The sequence below is a fragment of the Panulirus ornatus genome, chromosome 19 (genome assembly GCF_036320965.1).
Source record: "Panulirus ornatus isolate Po-2019 chromosome 19, ASM3632096v1, whole genome shotgun sequence".
NCBI classification, from domain to species: Eukaryota; Metazoa; Arthropoda; class Malacostraca; order Decapoda; family Palinuridae; genus Panulirus; species Panulirus ornatus.
In genome coordinates this window covers 58,766,020-58,792,417 of record NC_092242.1, presented here as the reverse complement: position 1 = coordinate 58,792,417, position 26,398 = coordinate 58,766,020, and the positions used below count along the sequence as shown (strand labels likewise).

The window sequence follows — 26,398 nt, the reverse complement described above, 5'->3', positions numbered from 1 at the left end:
TTTTTATGTATGTGAATTATATGAACTATTTGCCCATAGGCCTGGATAGCTGCTCAAAAATGTTTGCAGATGATGCCAAGGCCATGAAGGAAATCAAAAGCAAGCAGGAGTACATCATCTTACAAAGGAACCAAGACAAACTCTGCAGTTCATCTGAGACATCCTTGAAAAAATTCAGCCTGAGTAAATGCAGAAGAGCAAGGATGGGGCACAAAGAAAGAAGGCCTCAATATAAATATTATGTAGCAGAAAATATATTGTAGGAATCTCTGTGACAGGGACCTAACCTATAGCCAGAGTCCCAACTTATGAACACTGTAAGAGAAAATGTTTTTGGTAAATATTGGAGTTACCTATAAATACAAGGACAAAGGAATATCAGTAAGCTGTTCTAGTGTTACTTATGGATAAGGGAATACCTGCTAGTTTTTCATTTTCTACACCAAGACAAAACTAGAGTGCTTCTCCAGTTTGGTCACTACATTTAAAAAATCACAAAACTTATAGAGAAGATTGTACCAAAAATTAAGAGAAAATTGTTATAGGGAAAGGTTTATCCACTATGGAAGAGAGAACAGTAAGAGTTGGCTGATCAATAACTTTACATTTATACAGCAGTCTGATGACATCAACAGTGAACAGTTCTTTGAAAGATGCAATGATGGAAGAACCATAGACCATAGAACGAAATCAAGTAAAAAAACTTCCCAAAAAAGAAAAGTACATTTATAATACAAAAATGGTTGAATGGAACTGACTGAGTTAAAAAATGGTAAATCTAAAAATCTTACTGAAGTTTACGAAGTTGTATATTAGTACAAACTTAAAAAGATGGGACCCCACAAGCATGTAAACCCCCCCCCCCCTACATTGCAAGTAGGTATTCCAGGGTGTGTGGACAGGATGGAATGCAGTGAAAGAAAGCTTCAATAAGAGACAGGACTCTGTAGGTAAGAGACTTAGGTAGTCAAAAATATTCCTTATCTGTTGCCAGAGCTCCACAAATGGAGTACTGTTCAGGAGGCAAACTTTCTGTTGGCAAATATTAAAAGCTCAGATTGTAACATGAATAAGAAAATGTTTGGTAAACTATTCACAAAATAAACCAAGACTGGATTATGCTTCAGTAAGGTTTCTGCAAGTTCCATTGTTTTCTAGAAGTTTGTTGTTTACTGTTATTAGCATTTAAGAGTAGAGGATTAGTACATATCAATAATTTTCCTACAATTTCATAGTCATCAGAGTAAATAAGGAAAAATGGCAAATCAGTTAAACATGCAAGTTGCTGGATTTTGAAATTATGTATTTAAGACATAAGAGTATATTGATCTTTATATTATGATTCATTGATCTGGTGTCGGTGTCACCTGCAGTTCCTCTTACCAATGACATTTTTTTTGAGTTCTTGAATTGTGCAGATTGTGTCCATCATACTATCATTAATGATAAAACTGAGCTAATTACCATTTTGTTTGGTGGCTTACTTTATCAATTAGACATCTCATTAGATTTTATCAGATGAAAAATTTAAACTAGCATTTAACAGTTATTTTCACTCACCACAGATCTGTGAAGCAAACACAACACAAAAGCTTGAAAAATAAAATAAAATATGAACTTCCCACAAACATCATAAACTACGTCTGTTACACATTCTGAGCTCCACAAGAATGACAGCAGTGTGAACTTAACATTTTATAACTAAATGTAATGTAACCCATTAAGAAATGAACTAGATAGCCTTTCGTGACTACTGATATAATAAAAGTCCTCTGATATAACTTTCAACCATTGTATATTGAGGTTCTTGGACATGAACCATGAGGTCAGCTGGTCCAGGAATAAATGTAAAGCATTAGACAAAACTGGTGCATTTCTGAGATGGCTGTTGTCTGAGTATCAGACAAACAAGTTGCTAATGCCGTTGATAAACCAAATTCCATTTGATGCAAATTTAAGATCCAGCTGCCCTCAGATGGTGAACATGAGCACCAGTGAGAAAGAAAATAACTTAAATTGATAAAGAAAATTAGAATTTCTTTATGAATGTTGCTTTTCCAAATGCACTGCAGCTTATTATTGTTTGTCACTGTGCCGGAGTAAACAAGTCACGTGTTCAATAATGTAAGGTTGTACAAGTTATTTGCTCAGGTTGTGATTATCCTATTGATGTGTGACTACAGGAGATGCGGACTAGTTGCTAGTTAAGGTCCTTATGCTGCACACCCTCACCTCCACCGCCCCAGTTCGCCACCTCTAATGACAACGCTTAGTAGCGCTTCTGTCATATATTCAAAGATCTGCTCTGCCATTGCATTTTCCTAGTTCATATGCCTGCACTGTGAAGAGATAATTTGCATTGGATCAAAATGTACAGCAGTTGGCAACTACCGTTAGCGTATAGCCTAGTTTATGTTTTTCTTTAAAGCATCGATGGGTCTTCCTTCACCTCAAAGTCTTCTTCCCTCGGGTACGTATCCCCTCTTCGTGTCTGCTTCACTCCCGTATTCCCTTACATCTATGCTTTCATTGGACCCATCTTCTGGTCTGCTTTAATTCAAGTATTTCCCTTTTCCTTTATTAGCTTTTATGTATCCATCACTCTCTTGTATTTTCCACTAATCACTCTGTCAGTTATAAGCACGTATCCATCAAGTTGTCACATTATCTAAATCTAGTTACTCATGCCATGTTTGTACCATCTTATCCAACCTACTGTTAGAGGGGCTTTCACAACACTGTATCTGGCTACACTTGCTAGTTGCTCTATATCATATTAGTAATCACTTCTGTCATAGAGACTTTGACAGATTTCCCTAGTTAGCGGCTTTTTTTATCATTGTTAGGCCCCTAATTGCCTAGTTGGTCCTGTACATTGTGCAATGGCATAGGCTGTATGACATTAAGCTTTTTGCGAATATCAGCATTTGTAAGTTTTCATGAACTGCAGTTTTTGTGTATCGGCCAACATAATGAATTAGTTTCCTAGTTTGCCCGTACATTTAATAATATAGCAAGCTCTTTAGCAATTTTTCACCCAAAATGATTTCCACATAATGAGTAACATACGCATGATCTCCAAACAACAAAAAATGTTTTAATGCTGAAACATGTTGATGGAACTTTACCCATTACTTGTCTTTACTTCCACCATCACTTCCATACACTCAGTTAATACTTTACAAGGCAACAAATCTATGACTACCATGCCTCATAATAGCAACATTGTCCTCAACCACTCTAACAAGCCTGTTAGTTCTTTGCAAATCCAGTTTTTTGCAAATCCACCAAGCCCACTCATGCAACAGGCACCTTACCCACCAACAGTACCTTCCCTCACAAGCACGCCTACATACTCACAGGTACCTCACCATACTCATGAGTGCCTTCACTCATCACCACACAAACACTTTTAAGTACCTTGCTCAAGAAACACAGACACACACTAGCCACCATGGTATACTAGTTAGGGTTACAGACCATGAGTCAACATTGGCTAACCTGGGGTTCAACCTGCATGGGTTCAAATCCTGGGAAGTCAGTATACACCCAACTAAAGCAGAAACATAATTGGTGGAACAGAGATGTATGGACACAGGACTGAATGATACATTGAATGAAGCTCTTTAAGCGGTGGAACAGAGATGTATGGACACAGGACTGAATGATATGTTGAATGAAGCTCTATGGAGGGTAACATTATGTCAAAGATAGAACAATCAGGGTAATCCAAGGGACATTAGGCAGAGGGTTTAAAAATGCAGCTTATTCTGGATAAATGTGATAACAAAAACATAGATTCTAAACATGATAAGAGTCAAGGAACTGGATGTTTCACAACTGCAGATATGGACTACTTCACAATGAGAGAGACAGAGCAAGGTATGGTTGACAGACGTAGGTCGGTAATGAATTCTGAGGTGGAAGAAGACCATTTAACTGAAGATGGAAGGATAACAGAGGAGGAGATTATCAAATAAATACCTGAGTCTATGGACATGCCAAATGCAAGTCTTCAGATAGAAGATGCTAAAGAATAGATATAGGAAGGATGCACAAGGAGAATCACTGACAAACAGTTTTGATGTTAAAATATGTAACCAAGAGGTATTGAGGTAGGCTAAGAAACTTATTGTAAAGGAGGAATTCATTAAGGTATTCATCACAAGTGATTTATGAAAACATGAGCAAAAGATTTATGGAACATAACCATGATGCAAAAAGGGAGGCATGAAATAAGGCCAGGGAGGATAAGATTACCAAGTGGTAAAAGTCTCAGAGTAAGATTATTGTATATGAATCTGAATGGACAGGGAATAGGTGTAGAAAAAAATTGGAGCTCAAGGACTGAATCTGGGAACACAGCCCAGATGCTGTAGAAGTGATGGAGATGAAACTTACTAAAGAGGTAAAGTATGGCCTCATCTGTCTAAAGGAGTAAATGTCAGCAAATGAAGGATATAGAAGACAAATAAGGAGAAACATTAATTTTTAGTAAATACTGAATTATGGTCTAACACTATATAAAGGGAAGAAATACTGTATGAAAGAAATGTATAGTGGTGGTGATCCTCCAAAGAACAGGAATTATCCAGAAAAATTATACCACAAAAACAGTGAGGGAGTGACTAGGATGGAGAAGGAAACTGACACAGAAATGGCAAATTTTTCATGATAGGGAGACTTCAGGTTTTAAAGAAAAAGACAGAGAATTTAGATCCTCAAAGATACAGAGCCATGAAAACATAAATTCCTTTAGGAAGTATACAGGAAAATTTCCTGTACTGATATATCACCAAGTATAATTAAGTCAAAGGAGCTCGTGCACCTTCACTATTCAACTTGTCTTTATACACATAACTTTAAAAAAAGAGAATATCAAATATGATACACCACTTGAAAAAAGTGAAAATGTAATGCTTGAATTTGACTTATGGCTCATAAGGACATAAATCCTGAAGGAAATATGAATGATGAGTGCAATAGCTTATAAGGGAACCTACACAAACGCCAAACTTGGTCTGATACATGGTTGAAGAAATTCAGTCCAAATTAATGCAAGACAATGAAGACCTGATATAGCAAGAGGTCTCAGTACAATTGCACCAAATCTGTCACCACAGCTATATCTTAGGTGAATTCTAAAGGAGACAAACTGTTTGTTGCTAAATATTAAAACGTCTTTTAAGTAAACATATATGAATATGTTAAACAAGCAATTCAAGCATCTTGTAAGCCAAAACTTGACTGGTTCTCAAGTTTGGTCATTACTTATCAAAGATCTAATTAAGGTTCAAATGAAAGGGAACAAGACTGTATTTGAAAATAAAACAAATTGTAGTGAAAGGTTCAAGGCCAATTTTTCCCATCAGAGAGATAAAGCACAATTTTAAGTTTTCTGAACTTGTTTGATTGTGTCCATAGTGAACAGTTTTTGGAGGATACAAAGATAAAACAACCAGGGGCCATTACAAGAAAATAATAACCATTACAGAAAAGGTGTTAAAAAAATCCTTTAATTTACAGTATGAGTAATGAATAAATGGAGTAAGCAGTGTGATGAAATAAATTTTTAATTCTGAGTATGCAAAAGCTTAAAAAATCCTACCCTATTCTGAACAACTAAGAATTACACACACACACATTCTCATGTTTAAATAGTTGTATGATTGTAAAGAATGTTCAAGAGCTGGAGTCCCACAAATGTTACCTCTCCTCTACAGCAAAAATAGGTAATTACCAATAGGTAGTTACTGTACACACACTGTTTGCATGGTTGTGTTAATAATTTACTATCCAAAGAATTTTGATGAACCAGAAAGCTATTCAAAAGTAACAATGGAGGAAACAATCAGGATGGTGCAGGAAGCAATGAGACAAGTTCTCCTTAGTCAGGTGAGGTCTACTAATGAGGAAGTTCAATTAATGAGGAACATTCACGGAAAATGTAGATTCTTATGAAATAACGTCATGGAAAGACACAGATTCCTTAGAATGTGTACGGTGAAAATTTCCTATTTCTTGTCTTAGCATGTCACTCATCTTGCAAAAATATAAGGGTCTGATACACCATTACTAGATCTTACATTTATACATAGCAGCCTGAAAAGTGCAAACATCTGGTATAGTACATCAAACAGAAAATGAGATCATGCAATGCTTCGTTTTGATTCAATGCTTCGCTTTGATTATGTGATTAATGAGGCCATAAATTGGGAAATGGACAACAATAGCCAAAATGTAGGTCACTGCTATGGAAGGAAGGATATGTAAAATCAACAATGAGGTAATTATATCATGGGTACTGTAAGCTTTAAATAGAAAGAGAAGGTTAGAAAAGTTGAAAACAATCAAAAGAGCTTTGGTAGGTACTTTATATATAAGGATACAGGCACAACAGTAGCTAGCCAGCAGTAGAAAGGTATGAGAGTAAGGAATGAGAATAGCTTGATAAGGAAGGAGCAGAGAAACTTTTGAGAACAAAGCTGGAGAAATCAAGAACCTTTCCATAAAAGCAAGTAATTAGTCTGATTTACATGGAAGAGCTGTAAAAAGAAAAAAAAAAGAAAATATACAAGGAACATGATAGTAGGTTCAAAATCATATTCACAATGCAGGATGCTAAAAGCTCCAACTCCATTTAAATTGGATGAGGAGGTCTTAAAAAACACTGAAACTTTAAGACTTAAACTACTTTAGGGTCTTGACCCACTTAAAGCATGTGGTACTCCTAAATTTTCTGCATGTGTACCAAACGAGTGTGTAGAAACACCTGACATGCTTCTTGGAATATTGCTCAAAAACATCATCAACAGATGATGTAGTCAGAAAAAGGAAGTGAATGTGAGCAAATATTTTGTGTCTAATAAATAGAAAACTTTACTGAAAAACAGACCAGTATCTCTGTCAAGTGTAGTCTGTAAAATACTGGAAAAGGTAATCAGAAAGCAAATGGATGATTACTTGCATGAGATAAACTACCTGACTACAGCAAATTACATGGAAATAAATGAAAATAATCTTTGCATTGTATTGCAAGACATCATACGGTTAAGCAACATGAATTTCTGATGCATAACAATATTCTGTGAAAGACTAAACCAAACACTAAGTACCACTGTAACATGGAAATTTTCAAGAGGTAGAAAGCAATGGATGAAAAGAAGAGAGTAGGAAAAGGTGTAAGCAGCAGTAGGCAAGGACAGTAAAGAACTTGATGCAAAGTAAAAGAAATGGTGATAATGGAATCACATAGACAAGAAATAAATAAAAAATAATGAACATGAACAAGCAAAGGAAAAAACTGAGACTGGATCATTTAAAGTCTGTGGATAACATGAAAATGACCCTTAGAAGATGTGTGAGATGATAAACAATCAATCTAAGTCAGTATTCAGCATGAAAAACAGAGAAACCTATAATGCCTATACATTTACCACAACCCCTCCAGTGCATTCATGCAACCCAAATTTCAGGACCACTGCCACATCCACTTCACTAATAAGTATTGTGCCCAACCACTACAGTCATAAATACCTTCCCATCATCACATTCATGTGTCTGTAAGTGCCTTCACCCTTCACAAAATATACATACTCCTCAGTATGTCCATTACCGCGATCATGGGCACTTGCAGGGATAGGGTGGCAGAGGTATGACAGATCCCTCTCCTGGAGTGAACAAAAAGATTTAAGAAATTCTAGTATTCACAATATAATGACACATAGCAAATAAATATACTGAAGTATATCTTTCCTTCTTTATTCATTCAGAATGTGTTGATATAAGACAAAAAGTTTTTAAGTCCATTCCATTAATTCACTTCTCTGTACTAATTATAAGTTACCAGATTTGCTATCATTTTGTTAACTTTGCCCCTCAGTGAGATGTCCTATGGATGGATGTCCATGGTCAAAACTACCCATACTACCGTTATGCTCATGACAATCTATATAACCACCAAGTTCATGAATACTCATACAACCATCTTGTTCATGACTACCAGTATAACTGCTATGCTCAAGACTACCTTTACAAACGTGATGCTCATGACTACCTATACTGGCAACATACAAAAGTTCATTGTCACTATTATAATTACATAGCCATAGGTGCCTCCCTCATCATTATGTTCCGAGAGCCATGAGTGTCTCCTATGCCCTTATATAGCCAAGAGTGTCTCCATCATCACTATGCCTTCATACAGCCATAAGTACCTCCCTTATAATGCCCTCACACTTGAGGATAAACTCACTAGCATACCCACATACCCATAAACATCCCACAAGCATGCCCCTTCCCCCCTACATACACACAAACATAGTGATATGAAAGAGTGATAGTGATGTAATGTACTGTATGCAAGTGTTAAAAGTTCAAGTTCTGAATAAGAGACAAAAACACACATTTGGTCACTGCACATAAAGAATAACAAAGAACTAAGAGATGTGGTTTAGAGGAAATCAACAAAGATGGTTGGTACCTAAAAAAAAAAAAAAATAAGAGTCACAATGAAAGCCTAGAGGCTGTAGATTTAACCACTATTCAAAAAAGAGTAAGAAGTGACTTGATCAAAGCCTTCATTCAATGCCAAGTTGTTGATGTCAAAAGTAAAAAGTTCTTAAAAGGATACAAAAACATACACTCAAGAAACTTTGAAACTAAGTAAAGTGCATGGAATGAGTTCATGGAATAAACCAAGTGATTATATGCTAAATACTAACAACTCAAAAGTTATGAGTTCAAAAATAGTTGTGAAAGTTCAATAGATGGGATCCAATGAAAGTATAACTCCCTCCCTGTACTGTACAAATAGGTAATCACACACACATTTGTGCACGAGAAGGACTTGGGATCAGCACTTTATGCAATCTAACCTGTCACCAGATCGCTGGCATTTAAGGACATGGATAGGGAAATGTTTAGCAAGGTATTCAAAACATGTATTTGATTAAAACTAGAACATGTTTTCAAAGTCACTTCAGCACACTTAAAAGACCACAAAGAACTCATGGAGGGCAGCTAACATGGCACCTGAAATAAGACAAATAAATTCGAAAAAAAATAAAAATACTTAATTTCCCTTCCCTGTGAAATAGAAGAGTAAAGGGAGATCTGACGACAATCTTCACATTATTGAACCAGTAGCATGATGTCCGCAGTGAAGAGTTATTTGGAAGATGCAAAGACAGAACTACCAAAAGCTATCCCAGGAAAAGATGGAAGCAAGTACTTGTATTGCATAAGAGAAGTGGAAGACTGGAATAAACTAAGTGATAATATACTGAATGGTGTGAGTGTATATAAACTGAAAATACTTGTATGATGACAAAAGCTCAAATGCCCCCACTACCACAGAAAACTTCCTTCCCACACTGTATGAACAGGTAATTACAAATATGTAGTCTAATAACACATACACACATAAACACTGTAATATTATGCTTATATCAGTAACTTTCACTTCATAACATTGTACCACATTTTGATCCCCATCACCACCATAACCATGATGGCTTCCTCTCACTTGAGCACATTCACATGTTGCACTCAGCTGCACACATATATCACTCAACATGTGTATGTGTCATATTTTCATACTTGACAAATACACTCTAACTGTGCACATACAATACTCAGGTATGTGCTTAGCTAAATTACTCAGACACACAGTTATATACTCCGGTGCAGTGCACACACTTTAAATGCATACACATTTGCTTTGTTTAATTACTATTTTTATGCATCACAAAAACAAGACTTACCAAAGAAATATTAAGTATCTGTTCTTTGATAAGATTATATAATAATAATAATAATAATAATAATAATAATAATAATAATAATAATAATAATGATTATTATTATTATTATTATTGTCAACAATAATAATAATAATAATAATTATATCTATTTTTTTCATTTTCATACATATTCGCCATTTGCCGCGTTTGTGAGGTAGCGTTAAGAACAACAGACTGAGCCTTAGAGGGAATATCCTCACTAAGCCCCCTTCTCTGTTCCTTCTTTTGGAACATTAAAAACTGCAGGGAAGGATATCCAACCCCCGCTCCCTCCCCTTTTAGTCGCCTTTTACAACATGGAGGGAATACGTGGGAAGTATTCTTTCTCACCTATCTTCAGGGATGAATTATATATATATATATGTGTATATATATATATATATATATATATATATATATATATTTTTTTTCTTTCTTTTAAACTATCCGCCATTTCCCGCATTAGCGAGGTAGCGTTAAGAACAGAGGACTGGGCCTTTGTGGAATATCCTCACCTGGCCCCCCTCTGTTCCTTCTTTTGGAAAATTAAAAAAAAAGAAAAAAAAAAATGAGAGAGGAGGATTTCCAGCCTCATGCTCCCTCCCCTTTTAGTCGCCTTCTACGACACGCAGGGAATACGTGGGAAGTATTCTTCATCCCCTATCCCCAGGGATAATATATATATATATATATATATATATATATATATATATATATATATATATATTAGGGAAAATGATTTGGTAAACAGAGAAGAGGTAGTAAAAGCTTTGAGGAAGATGAAAGCTGGCAAGGCAGCAGGTTTGGATGGTATTGCAGTGGAATTTATTAAAAAAGGGGGTGACTGTATTATTGACTATTTGGTAAGGTTATTTAATGTATGTATGACTCATGGTGAGGTGCCTGAGGATTGGCGGAATGCGTGCATAGTGCCATTGTACAAAGGCAAAGGGGATAAGAGTGAGTGCTCAAATTACAGAGGTATAAGTTTGTTGAGTATTCCTGGTAAATTATATGGGAGGGTATTGATTGAGAGGATGAAGGCATGTACAGAGCATCAGATTGGGGAAGAGCAGTGTGGTTTCAGAAGTGGTAGAGGATGTGTGGATCAGGTGTTTGCTTTGAAGAATGTATGTGAAAAATACTTAGAAAAGCAAATGGATTTGTATGTAGCATTTATGGATCTGGAGAAGGCATATGATAAGAGTTGATAGAGATGCTCTGTGGAAGGTATTAAAAATATATGGTGTGGGAGGCAAGTTGTTAGAAGCAGTGAAAAGTTTTTATCGAGGATGTAAGGCATGTGTACGTGTAGGAAGAGAGGAAAGTGATTGGTTCTCAGTGAATGTAGGTTTGCGGCAGGGGTGTGTGATGTCTCCATGGTTGTTTAATTTGTTTATGGATGGGGTTGTTAGGGAGGTGAATGCAAGAGTTTTGGAAAGAGGGGCAAATATGAAGTCTGTTGGGGATGAGAGAGCTTGGGAAGTGAGTCAGTTGTTGTTCGCTGATGATACAGCACTGGTGGCTGATTCATGTGAGAAACTGCAGAAGCTGGTGACTGAGTTTGGTAAAGTGTGTGAAAGAGGAAAGTTAAGAGTAAATGTGAATAAGAGCAAGGTTATTAGGTACAGTAGGGTTGAGGGTCAAGTCAATTGGGAGGTAAGTTTGAATGGAGAAAAACTGGAGGAAGTAAAGTGTTTTAGATATCTGGGAGTGGATCTGGCAGCGGATGGAACCATGGAAGCAGAAGTGGATCATAGGGTGGGGGAGGGGGCGAAAATTCTGGGAGCCTTGAAAAATGTGTGGAAGTCGAGAACATTATCTCGGAAAGCAAAAATGGGTATGTTTGAAGGAATAGTGGTTCCAACAATGTTGTATAGTTGCGAGGCGTGGGCTATGGATAGAGTTGTGCGCAGGAGGATGGATGTGCTGGAAATGAGATGTTTGAGGACAATGTGTGGTGTGAGGTGGTTTGATCGAGTAAGTAACGTAAGGGTAAGAGAGATGTGTGGAAATAAAAAGAGCGTGGTTGAGAGAGCAGAAGAGGGTGTTTTGAAATGGTTTGGGCACATGTAGAGAATGAGTGAGGAAAGATTGACCAAGAGGATATATGTGTCGGAGGTGGAGGGAGCAAGGAGAAGTGGGAGACCAAATTGGAGGTGGAAAGATGGAGTGAAAAAGATTTTGTGTGATCGGGGCCTGAACATGCAGGAGGGTGAAAGGAAGGCAAGGAATAGAGTGAATTGGATCGATGTGGTATACTGGGGTTGACGTGCTGTCAGTGGATTGAATCAGGGCATGTGAAGCGTCTGGGGTAAACCATGGAAAGCTGTGTAGGTATGTATATTTGCATGTGTGGACGTATGTATATACATTTGTATGGGGGTGGGTTGGGCCATTTCTTTCGTCTGTTTCCTTGCGCTACCTCACAAACGCGGGAGCAGCGACAAAAAAAAAAAAAAAATATATATATATATATATATATATATATATATATATATATATATGTACGGCGATGGGAATGAACAAAGGCAGACAGTATGAATTATGTACATGTGTATATATGTATATGTCTGTGTTGTGTGTATATATATGTATACGTTGAGATGTATAGGTATGTATATTTGCGCATGTGGACATGTATGTATATATATGTGTATGTGGGTGGGTTGGGCCATTCTTTCATCTGTTTCCTTGCGCTACCTCACTAACGCGGGAGACAGCGACAAAGCAAATAAAATATATATATATATATATATATATATATATATATAGGGGATAAGGGAGAAAGAATGCCTCCCACGTATTCCCTGCATGTCGTAGAAGGTGACTAAAAGGGAAGGGAGCGGGGGGCTGGAAATCCTTCCCTCTCATTTTTTTCTTTTATTTTTTTCCAAAAGAAGGGACAGACAAGTGGGCCAGGTGAGGATATTCCCTCAAAGGCCCAGTCCTCTGTTTTTAACGCTACCTCGCTAATGCGGGAAGTGGCGAATAGTATGAAAGAAAAGATATATATACACGAGCAAAGTGCATAGGAATGCGCACCTTCATAGAACATACAAACCTCCAACAGCCAGGATCAAACCCGGGACCTCTGTGCAACAGGCAGGAATGCTACCACTAAGCTATGGGCCTGGCTAATAGGAAATAACTATTCGAATACTATGTACTCGAATACCCTTCGTCTCACATTGGTGAGCAACAGGGTCTACACCGGTCATTTCCCAACAGGCGCACATAACCAAGAAATAGCATTTTACTGAACCTAACTGTACGACTAGGAAAGGATCACAATTTTGCGTGTAATCAAGTATATTCCTGCGAGTCCACAGGCAAAATGAAATGCAATAAGTTCCCAAGTGATTATCACACAAAAGTGCACTTGAAAACTTATGGTTCTTCATTTTCCCCATATATATATATATATATATTTTTTTTTTTTTTTTTTTATACTTTGTCGCTGTCTCCCGCGTTTGCGAGGTAGCGCAAGGAAACAGACGAAAGAAATGGCCAAACCCCCCCCCATACACATGTACATACACACGTCCGCACACGCAAATATACATACCTACACAGCTTTCCATGGTTTACCCCAGACGCTTCACATGCCTTGATTCACTCCACTGACAGCACGTCAACCCCTGTATACCACATCGCTCCAATTCACTCTATTCCTTGCCCTCCTTACACCCTCCTGCATGTTCAGGCCCCGATCACACAAAATCTTTTTCACTCCATCTTTCCACCTCCAATTTGGTCTCCCTCTTCTCCTCGTTCCCTCCACCTCCGACACATATATCCTCTTGGTCAATCTTTCCTCACTCATTCTCTCCATGTGCCCAAACCATTTCAAAATACCCTCTTCTGCTCTCTCAACCACGCTCTTTTTATTTCCACACATCTCTCTTACCCTTACGTTACTTACTCGATCAAACCACCTCACACCACACATTGTCCTCAAACATCTCATTTCCAGCACATCCATCCTCCTGCGCACAACTCTATCCATAGCCCACGCCTCGCAACCATACAACATTGTTGGAACCACTATTCCTTCAAACATACCCATTTTTGCTTTCCGAGATAATGTTCTCGACTTCCACACATTTTTCAAGGCTCCCAAAATTTTCGCCCCCTCCCCCACCCTATGATCCACTTCCGCTTCCATGGTTCCATCCGCTGACAGATCCACTCCCAGATATCTAAAACACTTCACTTCCTCCAGTTTTTCTCCATTCAAACTCACCTCCCAATTGACTTGACCCTCAACCCTACTGTACCTAATAACCTTGCTCTTATTCACATTTACTCTTAACTTTCTTCTTCCACACACTTTACCAAACTCAGTCACCAGCTTCTGCAGTTTCTCACATGAATCAGCCACCAGCGCTGTATCATCAGCGAACAACAACTGACTCACTTCCCAAGCTCTCTCATCCCCAACAGACTTCATACTTGCCCCTCTTTCCAGGACTCTTGCATTTACCTCCCTAACAACCCCATCCATAAACAAATTAAACAGGAGGTTAAGAGAAAGGTGCAAGAGGTGAAAAAAAGGGCAAATGAGAGTTGGGGTGAGAGACTATCAGTAAATTTTAGGGAGAATAAAAAGATGTTCTGGAAGGAGGTAAATAGGGTGCGTAAGACAAGGGAGCAAATGGGAACTTCAGTGAAGGGCGTAAATGGGGAGGTGATAACAAGTAGTGGTGATGTGAGAAGGAGATGGAATGAGTATTTTGAAGGTTTGTTGAATGTGTCTGATGACAGAGTGGCAGATATAGGGTGTTTTGGTCGAGGTGGTGTGCAAAGTGAGAGGGTTAGGGAAAATGATTTGGTAAACAGAGAAGAGGTAGTAAAAGCTTTGAGGAAGATGAAAGCCGGCAAGGCAGCAGGTTTGGATGGTATTGCAGTGGAATTTATTAAAAAAGGGGGTGACTGTATTGTTGACTGGTTGGTAAGGTTATTTAATGTATGTATGACTCATGGTGAGGTGCCTGAGGATTGGCGGAATGCGTGCATAGTGCCATTGTACAAAGGCAAAGGGGATAAGAGTGAGTGCTCAAATTACAGAGGTATAAGTTTGTTGAGTATTCCTGGTAAATTATATGGGAGGGTATTGATTGAGAGGGTGAAGGCATGTACAGAGCATCAGATTGGGGAAGAGCAGTGCGGTTTCAGAAGTGGTAGAGGATGTGTGGATCAGGTGTTTGCTTTGAAGAATGTATGTGAGAAATACTTAGAAAAGCAAATGGATTTGTATGTAGCATTTATGGATCTGGAGAAGGCATATGATAGAGTTGATAGAGATGCTCTGTGGAAGGTATTAAGAATATATGGTGTGGGAGGCAAGTTGTTAGAAGCAGTGAAAAGTTTTTATCGAGGATGTAAGGCATGTGTACGTGTAGTAAGAGAGGAAAGTGATTGGTTCTCAGTGAATGTAGGTTTGCGGCAGGGGTGTGTGATGTCTCCATATATATATATATATATATATATATATATATATATATATATATATATATATATATATGAACAAAGTGGATAGGAACACGCACATTCATAGAACATACAAACCTCCAGCAGCCAGGATCAAACCTAGGACCCCTGTGCAACAAGAGGGAGTGCTACCGCTAGGCTATGATCGCCCCTAATAGGAAATAACTATTCGAATACTGTGTACTCGAATACCTTTGTCTCACATTGGTGAGCAACGAGGTCTACACCGGTCATTTCCCAACAGGCTCTCATAGCCAATAAATAGCATTTTACCGAACCTAACTGTACAATGCAGAGTTATATGAATAGCACTCCCACCTGTTGTACAGAGGTCCCAGGTTCAATCCTGGCTGTTCGAGGTTTGTATGTTCTATGAAGGTGTACGTTCCTATGTTCCTTTGTATGTTATATATATATATATATATATATATATATATATATATATATATATATATATATATCTTTCTTTTCTTTCATACTGTTCGCCATTTCCCGCATTAGCGGGGTAGCGTTAAGAACAGAGGACTGGGCCTTTGAGGGAATATCCTCACGTGGCCCCTTCTCTGTTCCTTCTTTTGGAAAATTCAAAATAAATGAGAGGGATGGATTTCCAGCCTCCCGGTCCCTTCCCTTTTAGTCGCCTTCTACGACACGCAGGGAATACGTGGGAAGTATTCTTTCTCCCCTATCCCCAGGGGTAATATATATATATATATATATATATATATATATATATATATATATATATATATATATATATATAAGAATATATGGTGTGGGAGGAAAGTTGTTAGAAGCAGTGAAAAGTTTTTATCGAGGATGTAAGGCATGTGTACATGTAGGAAGAGAGGAAAGTGATTGGTTCTCAGTGAATGTAGGTTTGCGGCAGGGGTGTGTGATGTCTCCATGGTTGTTTAATTTGTTTATGGATGGGGTTGTTAGGGAGGTAAATGCAAGAGTTTTGGAAAGAGGGGCAAGTATGAAGTCTGTTGGGGATGAGAGAGCTTGGGAAGTGAGTCAGTTGTTGTTCGCTGATGATACAGCGCTGGTGGCTGATTCATGTGAGAAACTGCAGAAGCTGGTGACTGAGTTTGGTAAAGTGTGTGGAAGAAGAAAGTTAAGAGTAAATGTGAATAAGAGCAAGGTTATTAGGTACAGTAGGGTTGAGGGTCAAGTCAATTGGGAGGTGAGTTTGAATGGAGAAAAACTGGAGGAAGTGAAGTGTTTTAGATATCTGGGAGTGGATCTGGCAGCGGATGGAACCATGGAAGCGGAAGTGGATCATAGGGTGGGGGAGGGAGCAAAAATTCTGGGGGCCTTGAAGAATGTGTGGAAGTCGAGAACATTATCTCAGAAAGCAAAAATGGGTATGTTTGAAGGAATAGTGGTTCCAACAATGTTGTATGGTTGCGAGGCGTGGGCTATGGATAGAGTTGTGCGCAGGAGGATGGATGTGCTGGAAATGAGATGTTTGAGGACAATGTGTGGTGTGAGGTGGTTTGATCGAGTGAGTAACGTAAGGGTAAGAGAGATGTGTGGAAATAAAAAGAGCGTGGTTGAGAGAGCAGAAGAGGGTGTTTTGAAGTGGTTTGGGCACATGGAGAGAATGAGTGAGGAAAGATTGACCAAGAGGATATATGTGTCGGAGGTGGAGGGAACGAGGAGAAGAGGGAGACCAAATTGGAGGTGGAAAGATGGAGTGAAAAAGATTTTGTGTGATCGGGGCCTGAACATGCAGGAGGGTGAAAGGAGGGCAAGGAATAGAGTGAATTGGAGCGATGTGGTATACCGGGGTTGACGTGCTGTCAGTGGATTGAATCAAGGCATGTGAAGCGTCTGGGGTAAACCATGGAAAGCTGTGTAGGTATGTATATTTGCGTGTGTGGACGTGTGTATGTACATGTGTATGGGGGGGGTTGGGCCATTTCTTTCGTCTGTTTCCTTGCGCTACCTCGCAAACGCGGGAGACAGCGACAAAGTATAAAAAAAAAAAAAAAAATATATATATATATATATATATATATATATATATATATATATATATATATATATATATATATATATTTCTTTTTCTTTTAAACTTCGCCATTTCCCGCGTTAGCAAGGTAGCGTTAGGAACAGAGGACTGGGCCTTTTTTGGAATATCCTCACCTGGCCCCCTCTGTTCCTTCTTTTGGAAAATTAAAAAAAAAACGAGAGGGGAGGATTTCCAGCCCCCCGCTCCCTCCCCTTTTAGTCGCCTTCTATGACACGCAGGGAATACATGGGAAGTATTCTTAATCCCCTATCCCCAGGGATAAAATATATATATATATATATATATATATATATATATATATATATATATATATATATATATATATGAAAGGTATTAAGAATCTATGGTGTGGGAGGGAAGTTGTTAAAAGCAGTGAAAAGTTTTTATCGAGGATGTAAGGCATGTGTACGTGTAGGAAGAGAGGAAAGTGATTAGTTCTCAGTGAATGTTGGTTTGCGGCAGGGGTGCGTGATGTCTCCATGGTTGTTTCATTTGTTTATGGATGGGGTTGTTAGGGAGGTGAATGCAAGAGTTTTGGAAAGAGGGGCACGTATGAAGTCTGTTGTGGATGAAAGAGCTCGGGAAGTGAGTCAGTTGTTGTTCGCTGATGATCCAGCTCTGGTGGCTGATTCAGATGAGAAACTGCAGAAGCTGGTGACTGAGTTTGGTAAAGTGTGTGAAAGAAGAAAGCTGAGAGTAAATGTGAATAAGAGCAAGGTTATTAGGTACAGTAGGGGTGAGGGACAAGTCAATTGGGAGGTAAGTTTGAATGGAGAAAAACTGGAGGAAGTGAAGTGTTTTAGATATCTGGGAGTGGATTTGGCAGCGGATGGAACCATGGAAGCGGAAGTGAATCATAGGGTGGGGGAGTGGGTGAAAGTTCTGGGAGTGTTGAAAAATGTGTGGAAGTCGAGGACGTTATCTTGGAAAACAAAAATGGGTATGTTTGAAGGAATAGTGGTTCCAATAATGTTATATGGTTGGGAGGCGTGGGCTATAGATAGAGTTGTGCAGAGGAGGGTAGATGTGCTGGAAATGAGATGTTTGAGGTCAATATGTGGTGTTAGGTGGTTTGATCGAGTAAGTAATGAAAGGGTAAGAGAGATGTGTGGTAATAAAAAGATTGTGGTTGAAAGAGCAGAAGAGGGTGTTTTGAAATGGTTTGGTCACATGGAGAGAATGAGTAAGGAAAGATTGACCAAGAGAATATATGTCAGAGGTGGAGGGAACGAGGAGAAGTGGGAGAACAAATTGGAGGTGGAAAGATGGAGTGCAAAAGATTCTGAATGATTGGGGCCTGAACATGCAGGAGGGTGAAAGGCAGGCAAGGAATAGAGTGAATTGAAATGATGTGGTATACCGGGATTGACATGCTGTCAATGGATTGAACCAGGGCATCTGAAGTGTCTGGGGTAAACCATGGAAAGTTTTGTGGGGCCTGGATGTGGAAAGGGAGCTGTGGTTTCGGTGCATTATACATGACAGCTAGAGACTGAGTGTGAACGAATGTGGCCTTTGCTGTCTTTTCCTAACGCTACTTTGCGCACATGTGGGGGGAGGGGGTTGTTATTTCATGTGTGGTGGGGTGGCAATGGGAATGAATAAAGGCAGACATTATGAATTATGTACATGTGTATATATGTATATGTCTGTGTGTGTATATATGTATACGTTGAGATGTATAGGTATGTATATTTGCATGTGTGGAGGTGTATGTATATACATGCGTATGTGGGTGGGTTGGACCATTCTTTCGTCTGTTTCCTTGCTCTACCTCGCTAACACGAGAGCAGAAGAGGGTGTTTTGAAATGGTTTGGGCACATGGAGAGAATGAGTGAGGAAAGATTGACCAAGAGGATATATGTGTCGGAGGTGGAGGGAACGAGGAGAAGAGGGAGACCAAATTGGAGGTGGAAAGATGGAGTGAAGATTTTGTGTGATCGGGGCCTGAACATGCAGGAGGGTGAAAGGAGGGCAAGGAATAGAGTGAATTGGAGCGATGTGGTATACCGGGGTTGACGTGCTGTCAGTGGATTGAATCAGGGCATGTGAAGCGTCTGGGGTAAACCATGGAAAGCTGTGTAGGTATGTATATTTGCGTGTGTGGACGTATGTATATACATGTGTATGGGGGTGGGTTGGGCCATTTCTTTCGTCTGTTTCCTTGCGCTACCTCGCAAATGCGGGAGACAGCGACAAAGCAAAAAAAATATATATATATATATATATATATATATATATATATATATATATATATATATATATATATTGGAAGCAAGTATGAATATATACATGTGTATATATGTATACATATGTATATGTTGATATGTATAAGTATGTATATGTGCGTGTATGGACCATTCTTCATCTGTTTCCTGCCACTACCTCGCTGACACGGCAAACAGCGATCAAGTATTATAAATCAATATATAACATAATATATATATAGTACCTGCAAAAAACCTTGTCTGCTCCCCATATATTTTCAAAGGCTGTGTCCCACTTATATTTGAGTGCTCTTCTTAAGCTTTGATTACCATCTATAGACATCTAGGCATGAAACTGGCAAGGTTCCTGAAGTATTCTATGTCCATGATTTGGGTCTACAGGGTTTTGATCTAAATGCAGTCATGCAGGTGAATATTATTCTCTGATAGCCAGTTCATCACCTTTTTAGCCTTATGGCAGGGAACACTATTCTGCATAAAGTGATTGCACCTGTGAACCTCATAAAAGATGATGTAGGTGGTCCTCCAGCACCATAATGTACAACTCTTCATTCAGTGTAGTGTTTTAGGTAAGAAGGAGAACTCTTCCCTACCCAGTGCACCACTAAAGCAATCCTAGATCATCAAACTAAGTGGATGTTTTACTGTGAAGCAAGAGTCATACCTTCTGGCACCCTCTAGCCTCCTCACCCTCCTCTGCCTTGACTGAACACACTTGAAGGAAATATCGTAAAACATCACCTTAATCCACTCTGTAAATGAGAGTCGTTTGTGTTTCGTCTCCTTTGCAAGCAGGGGTTTGGCAACTGGCTTGTAGGAGGGAATGTGAAGGTCCTTTTGCAGGTAACACTGAATGGTTCTTTGAGAGGTTTCCTATAAGTTTTGAATGGCTTTTCTCGAGTTTGTCAACTGAAATGTGGGGTAGTGTCAAAATGTCTCATCTGAAGAGGTTATCTGTATGTCTAGAAGTCTTTCCTGAACAATCAGGCCATGAGCAATGGCAAGCAGGCTCCTGATCGTGCAGTCTCAGCACCCACTGCTCCTAGAAATCTAAGGTGTAACCACATTTTATTACTTCCAGGCTAGAATTCAGAACTCCTCTTCAGAAAGGTAAGAGCCAACCATCTTAAAAAGCAGGTGGAAGAAACAGTACCCAGAAACAAAATTCCCTAAATGAAGTGACAGCCAAGGAGTAAAGAAAGAACATCCTTCCCAAAAGAGAGCCTGAGACACAAGTGAGGTAGCTTGCTGGTGTTCACACCATTAGGAACACTAGTCTCAGATGTACGATGATTTCATCCTGAGAGTGTTATATGCTTGTACCCACAATAAACCTTAGTTATGTATCGCCTTTGAAAATATGTGGAGTTGCATAAGGATTTTTGCAGAAACTGTGAATATATATATATATATATATATATATATATATATATATATATATATATATATTAAATAAATTTTCCCCCTTACTATTGCAGGCACATGTGATTCTTGTAATTCGCTATACTTTACAGAATTTTTAGTTATGCATTATTATCATCATTTTATTATTATTATTATTATTATTATTTTATTACCATTATTATTTTCATTACAGAGTAATATTACACTGCTGTGAATATAATCAAAATATTGATAATGTGATGTCTATTCTTGCAAGGAAAAAATTAATCCTATTGTGTTATCATGTGACAGGTAACTTGACGGGGTGCCTCCTGGCACCACAGGAGATGGACTACCTGCGGAAGGAGATTGTCAGCAGCTTGCGGTGTGAACTAAGGGATATGCTGCGGGACGCCCTCTCACGTGCCCTCACACCCACCACCACAATGGCCCCACAGTACTATTCACCCACACCTACTCCAAACCCCACTCCTCAGTATGTCACTACACCCACAGCCCAGACCACCCAGATGCCTGCCCCACAGTTCCCTCCACCACCACCACCACCACCATCATCACAACAGCAGCAGGGAGGGCAGTGTCCTCCCTCCTTGGGGCCACACCACTCTCTGCCCTCACCCACTTCCCAGATGCCCCACCACCCGCACATTCGGGTATCGGGCTCTTTAAGTGATCCTGTTGCTCCAAGGTCTAGTGCTGGCCAACAGTCCTCCCCAAGGTCTAGTCCTGTCCCTCAGCCCTCTCCAAGGTCAAGTCCAACACCCCAACCCTGCCAGAGATCAAACTCCAGTTATGTGTTAAGTCAGAGGTCACAAGGAAGCTCCCAGACTAGCAATTCATCAAAGACAACCACCAACCAGGTTCTTCTCCGCCCACCAAATGAGTCTGACCGTGTGCACACGCACATGTACACACAGCTGTGAGTGTATGGCGCTACGCTGGTTGAAGTACACAAATATTCCTGTTCAAGGTGCTCTTATTCTTAAAGCACATGCGGCGCTTAAAGCTTGAGGGGCAGCAGGCAACCAATCAAAAACCCTGGTCACTTTTTACAAGTACTGTTTGATTGGAGTCAAGTTCCTTAAGTCGGCTTAAAGTGCCATTCATGGATGCAGGCTTCATTAGTCCAGCATGGGTTGGTCCCCTTGGTCTAAGATACAGCCATCCAGTAGCAAGTTCGTTTCTCTGCTTGGTGCGAATGCCAGAAGACTGAGGCTTCAAGAGCAATGTGGCCCAGCTAGATAGTACAGGCATGACCTGGCACCTAAACATAGCCAACTACGCACATGAACTGAGTCACAATGTTTCAAGAGTAATGGGGAAGTGATTTTACAGTAGTTTCTGGCTCTGGCACATCTTTGGTGGTGTTGGAGAAGTGCTGGTGTTTGGAGGGGAGATATTATGTTGTTAGACACAACCTATAACATAGTTTGGCTACTGCGTGATACTTTTCAATGACAATTCACCATGTCCAAGGGCACTGGTCTGCCCTCTTCATACTTTATATGTGATTGCAGGCTTGTGTGTGGTATATGAATCATGATTCATATGCTGAATAATTTATTGAGAAGTTTTCTTGGGCTATTAAGGATAAGTGAAGTATATATTTTTTTCTTAAGTGTTCTTGTTGAACATACTACTTCTACAGAAGTTTAGATGACGAATAGAGTTACTGAATATCATGAAATGACACGCAAGAAGAGACATTTGGTACCAAACTGGTTCAGCAGCAAAAAGTATGATTACAAAAGAAAAGTGGCAATGTTTGAGATGTGGATGGCCATCTCATAGCAGACCAGCAGGCATGAACGTCTGCTGATGAGCGATACTGTTGGAGATTTAGAGAGGGCGCCTGTTTGCAAAGCTGCTGCTGTTTGTGGTAAAGAGGCAGTGATTTTTTACCTACATGCTTTTTGTTTTATAATTAATATGAACAATTGAATAAGCAGCTAGTAACTTAACTGCAAAGATTGTTTCTCATAAAGGACACGGCAAGGAATCCAAATCTTATGATGATTTCCAGATATTACAAAATAATGATGACTTTATGTTAACATAAAAAGAAAACTAATGCTTGCCTTAGAAAGTAAATTTTAAATGTAGCTCTATTACTGTGAAAACACTGTAATGGATGTTACTTCCTTAGATTTCAGCAGTCACACAATTTAAACACTGAACAATAGACTCAATGTCCATGTCTTTTACAAAGATTTTCATCTGAAACATTTTAAAAAATGGAGACACATTACTGACATCATTTTCACTGTAGTTATGAAATCTTGGTATCTTATCCACTTAGGATGCAAGATCAGTCATCAATATAGTTTGTATGAATCTCATAAAAACATCCAATTATGTGCAATCAGCTTTTGAGTTAAAATGCACATACTGTACATAACCTTTTCCTTCTTTTTTTCATTTTTAAGCGTAAACATTGTGGATGATGTGTATATAAACAATGTATGCGTTAATTACGTTTTCTAATTTTTGGTGTCCTATTGTTGAACTTGAAAATGCCAAATTATGTTCCAGTGAATGTCTTTTAAAGCTGGGAGGTATGGTATGCCTGATGTGAATGCCCACAGTCTCACTGTTTCTATTTGACTTACATCATTAAGTCAATCTTCAATTCTCTCTCTCTTTTTTGTTCCTATCAATTAAGCACTTACTTTAATTTGAATAGATGCAATAAATGAACGAGTGAAGTCTTAAGCCAAGAAGCAGTTTAGCTGTATGAGTCAAACTTTATCTTAGAATACTGCATAGCTATCAGTTCATCTATTATATTAGGAGTTCAGTGTTAAAAAAAAAGGTTATAGAATAGCATTATCTTCAGTTTTTGTTTGTGGCTTCCATTTGTTATTTATAAGGGTGTATATTTAACACACTAATAATGCCGTCACTATAAACTTTTATAGCAATTGTTATAATACACATAGGATTAGTGTGGGTCCTTAGCCCACAGTAGTCAGAGGCTAACGCACGAGCCTACACAGGAACATAGGCCTATATGCCTCTACTCTCCAGTACGGCTCTATTCCTATGCTAGACCAAGGAATGTTGAATGTTGACTAATGGTTTCAAAGATTTTTATAAACTATTTTTAAAAACAAAAAGATTATTCACAATCGTTATGCTCGCAAGAAAATTACGAGTTTGTTTATTGTTCAGAATATGTATTTCAACTGTTTATATCTTGTAAGCATATATATATATATATATATATATATATATATATATATATATATATATATATATATATATATATATATATACACACAGTGTTACCTGCAAGAGGTTATATCATGAGTGTAAAGTCACCTTTGGCATGGCTGTATCATTGGGAGTAGTCTTGTCAAAGAACTTAACACTTCAGAGAAGTCCATATTTCCCTGCTACTGGAAGTAGCACAGCCCTGGGCTGCAAAAACCTTTAGGGATAGGGCCTAGGTAACTCCAGGACTCTTTCCTAGAAACTGTTCCTGGGTTAATTATAAATGAAAATAAATATGTATGTTACCACACTCTGCCTGTAAGAGGTTACACAGCAAATGAAGTCACCTTTGGTGAGGTTGTATCACTGGGAGTACAGTCTCATTAAAGAACTCACTCCAAAGGAGTCTGCAGTTCCCTGATAATGTAAGAGCCTTGTGGAAGAGGTTGTGAGTAACACCTGGATTCTCATAGAAAGAGGCCCTGAATGGAGTGAAAAACATTTTGAACAATCGGGCATGAACATACAGGAGCATGAGAGGCGTGCAAGGAATAGAGTGAATTGGAATGATGTGGTATACCAGGGTCAACATGCTGTTAAAGGACTGAACCAAGGCATATGTAATGTCTGGGGTAAACCATGGAAAGGTCTGTGGGGCCTAGCTGTGGATAGGGAGCTGTGGTTTCAGTGCATTACACATGACAGCTACAGACTAAGTGAACAAATGTGGCCTTTTTTTTTTTTGTCTGTTTTCCTGGCACTACCTTGCTGAAGCAGGGGGTAGCGATGCTGTTTCCTGTGGGGTGGGGTAGCACCATGAATGGATGAAGGTAAGCAAGTATGAATATGTACATGTGTATATATGTTATGTCTGTGTATGTGTTGATATGTAAATGTATGTATATGTGCATGTATGGACATTTATAAACATATGTTTGTATATGAGTGGATGGGCCATTCTTCGTCTGTTTCCTGGCACCACCTCATTGACGCTGTGGTTTCGGTGCATTACACATGACAGCTAGAGACTGAGTGTGAACGAATGTGGCCTTTGTTGTCTTTTCCTAGCGCTACCTCGCACACGCACGGGGGGGGGGGGATTTCATGTGTGGCGGGGTGGTGACAGGATTGCATGAAGACAGAAAGTATGAATATGTACATGTCTATATATGTATATGTCTGTGTATGTATATGTATGTATACGTTGAAATGTATAGGTAAGTATATGTGCATGTGTGGGCATTTATGTATATACATGTGTATGTGGGTGGGTTGGGCCATTCTTTTGCCTGTTTCCTTGTGCTACCTCACTAACGCAAGAGACAGCGACTAAGTATAATAAGAAATAAAAATATATATAACATATATAAATATGTTTCCCCTTCCCCCTCCAATACATATTCACCATTTCCAGCATTAGTGAGATAACATCAAGAACAGATGACTGAGCCTTAGAGGGAAAAATCCCCATATAGCCCCATCCTCCGTTTCTTCTTTTGGAAAAGTTAAACAGGATGGAAGGACTTCCAGGCCCCCCCGACTCCTCTCATACATATTTTTTTATTACACATGCTGTTTGCCGCGTCAGTGAGGTAGCACCAGGAAACAGACGAAGAATAGCCCATCCACTCATGTACAACCCATGTATTCTCTGCATGTTATAGAAGGCGACTAAAAGAGGTGGGAGCAGGGACTGGAAATTCTTCCCTCCTGTTTTACCTTTCCAAAAGAAGGAACAGAGAAGGGGGCCAAGATGGGATTCTTCCCTCTAGGCCTAAGTCATCTGTTGTTGACGCTACCTCACTATCATGGGAAATGGCAAACGTGAAAAAAAAAATAAAGGTATTACTGGATTTCCCCTACATGTGGTGGCACCATGAGTGAAAAGTCACCTTCAGTAAGGATTATCATCATCAGGGGACAAAAAGGAGTACATTTACATTGGTGAACTTCTCATTCAAAGAAATCCATCACTTCCCTGCTCCTAATTGAAGTGCAGCCTTGAAGCTGTAGGAACCACATATGAAAGGTCCTTGGGCTGTGTATGAGTGATTATATACATATATACATATATACATATTTTTTTTTTTCAAACTATTCGCCATTTCCCGCATCAGCAAGGTAGCATTAAGAACAGAGGACTGGGCCTCTGAGGGAACATCCTCACCTGGCCCCCTTCTCTGTTCCTTTTTTTGGAAAATTAAAAAAAAAAACGAGGGGAGGATTTCCAGCGCCCCGC

The 26,398-nt window shown here is 39.0% G+C and overlaps 1 protein-coding gene across 1 annotated transcript in view; it reads left to right on the top strand.

The window, feature by feature from the left end:
* Positions 1–26,398, top strand: part of LOC139755706 (transient-receptor-potential-like protein) — a 212,949-nt gene that overhangs the window by 186,460 nt on the left and 91 nt on the right. Inside the window, exon 20 of the mRNA XM_071674351.1 lies at positions 21,238–26,398. This exon is cut by the window's right edge and continues 91 nt beyond it. Coding sequence (XP_071530452.1) covers positions 21,238–21,869 — 632 coding nt within the window. The 3' untranslated portion in view covers positions 21,870–26,398. The remainder of the gene's footprint in view (positions 1–21,237) is intronic.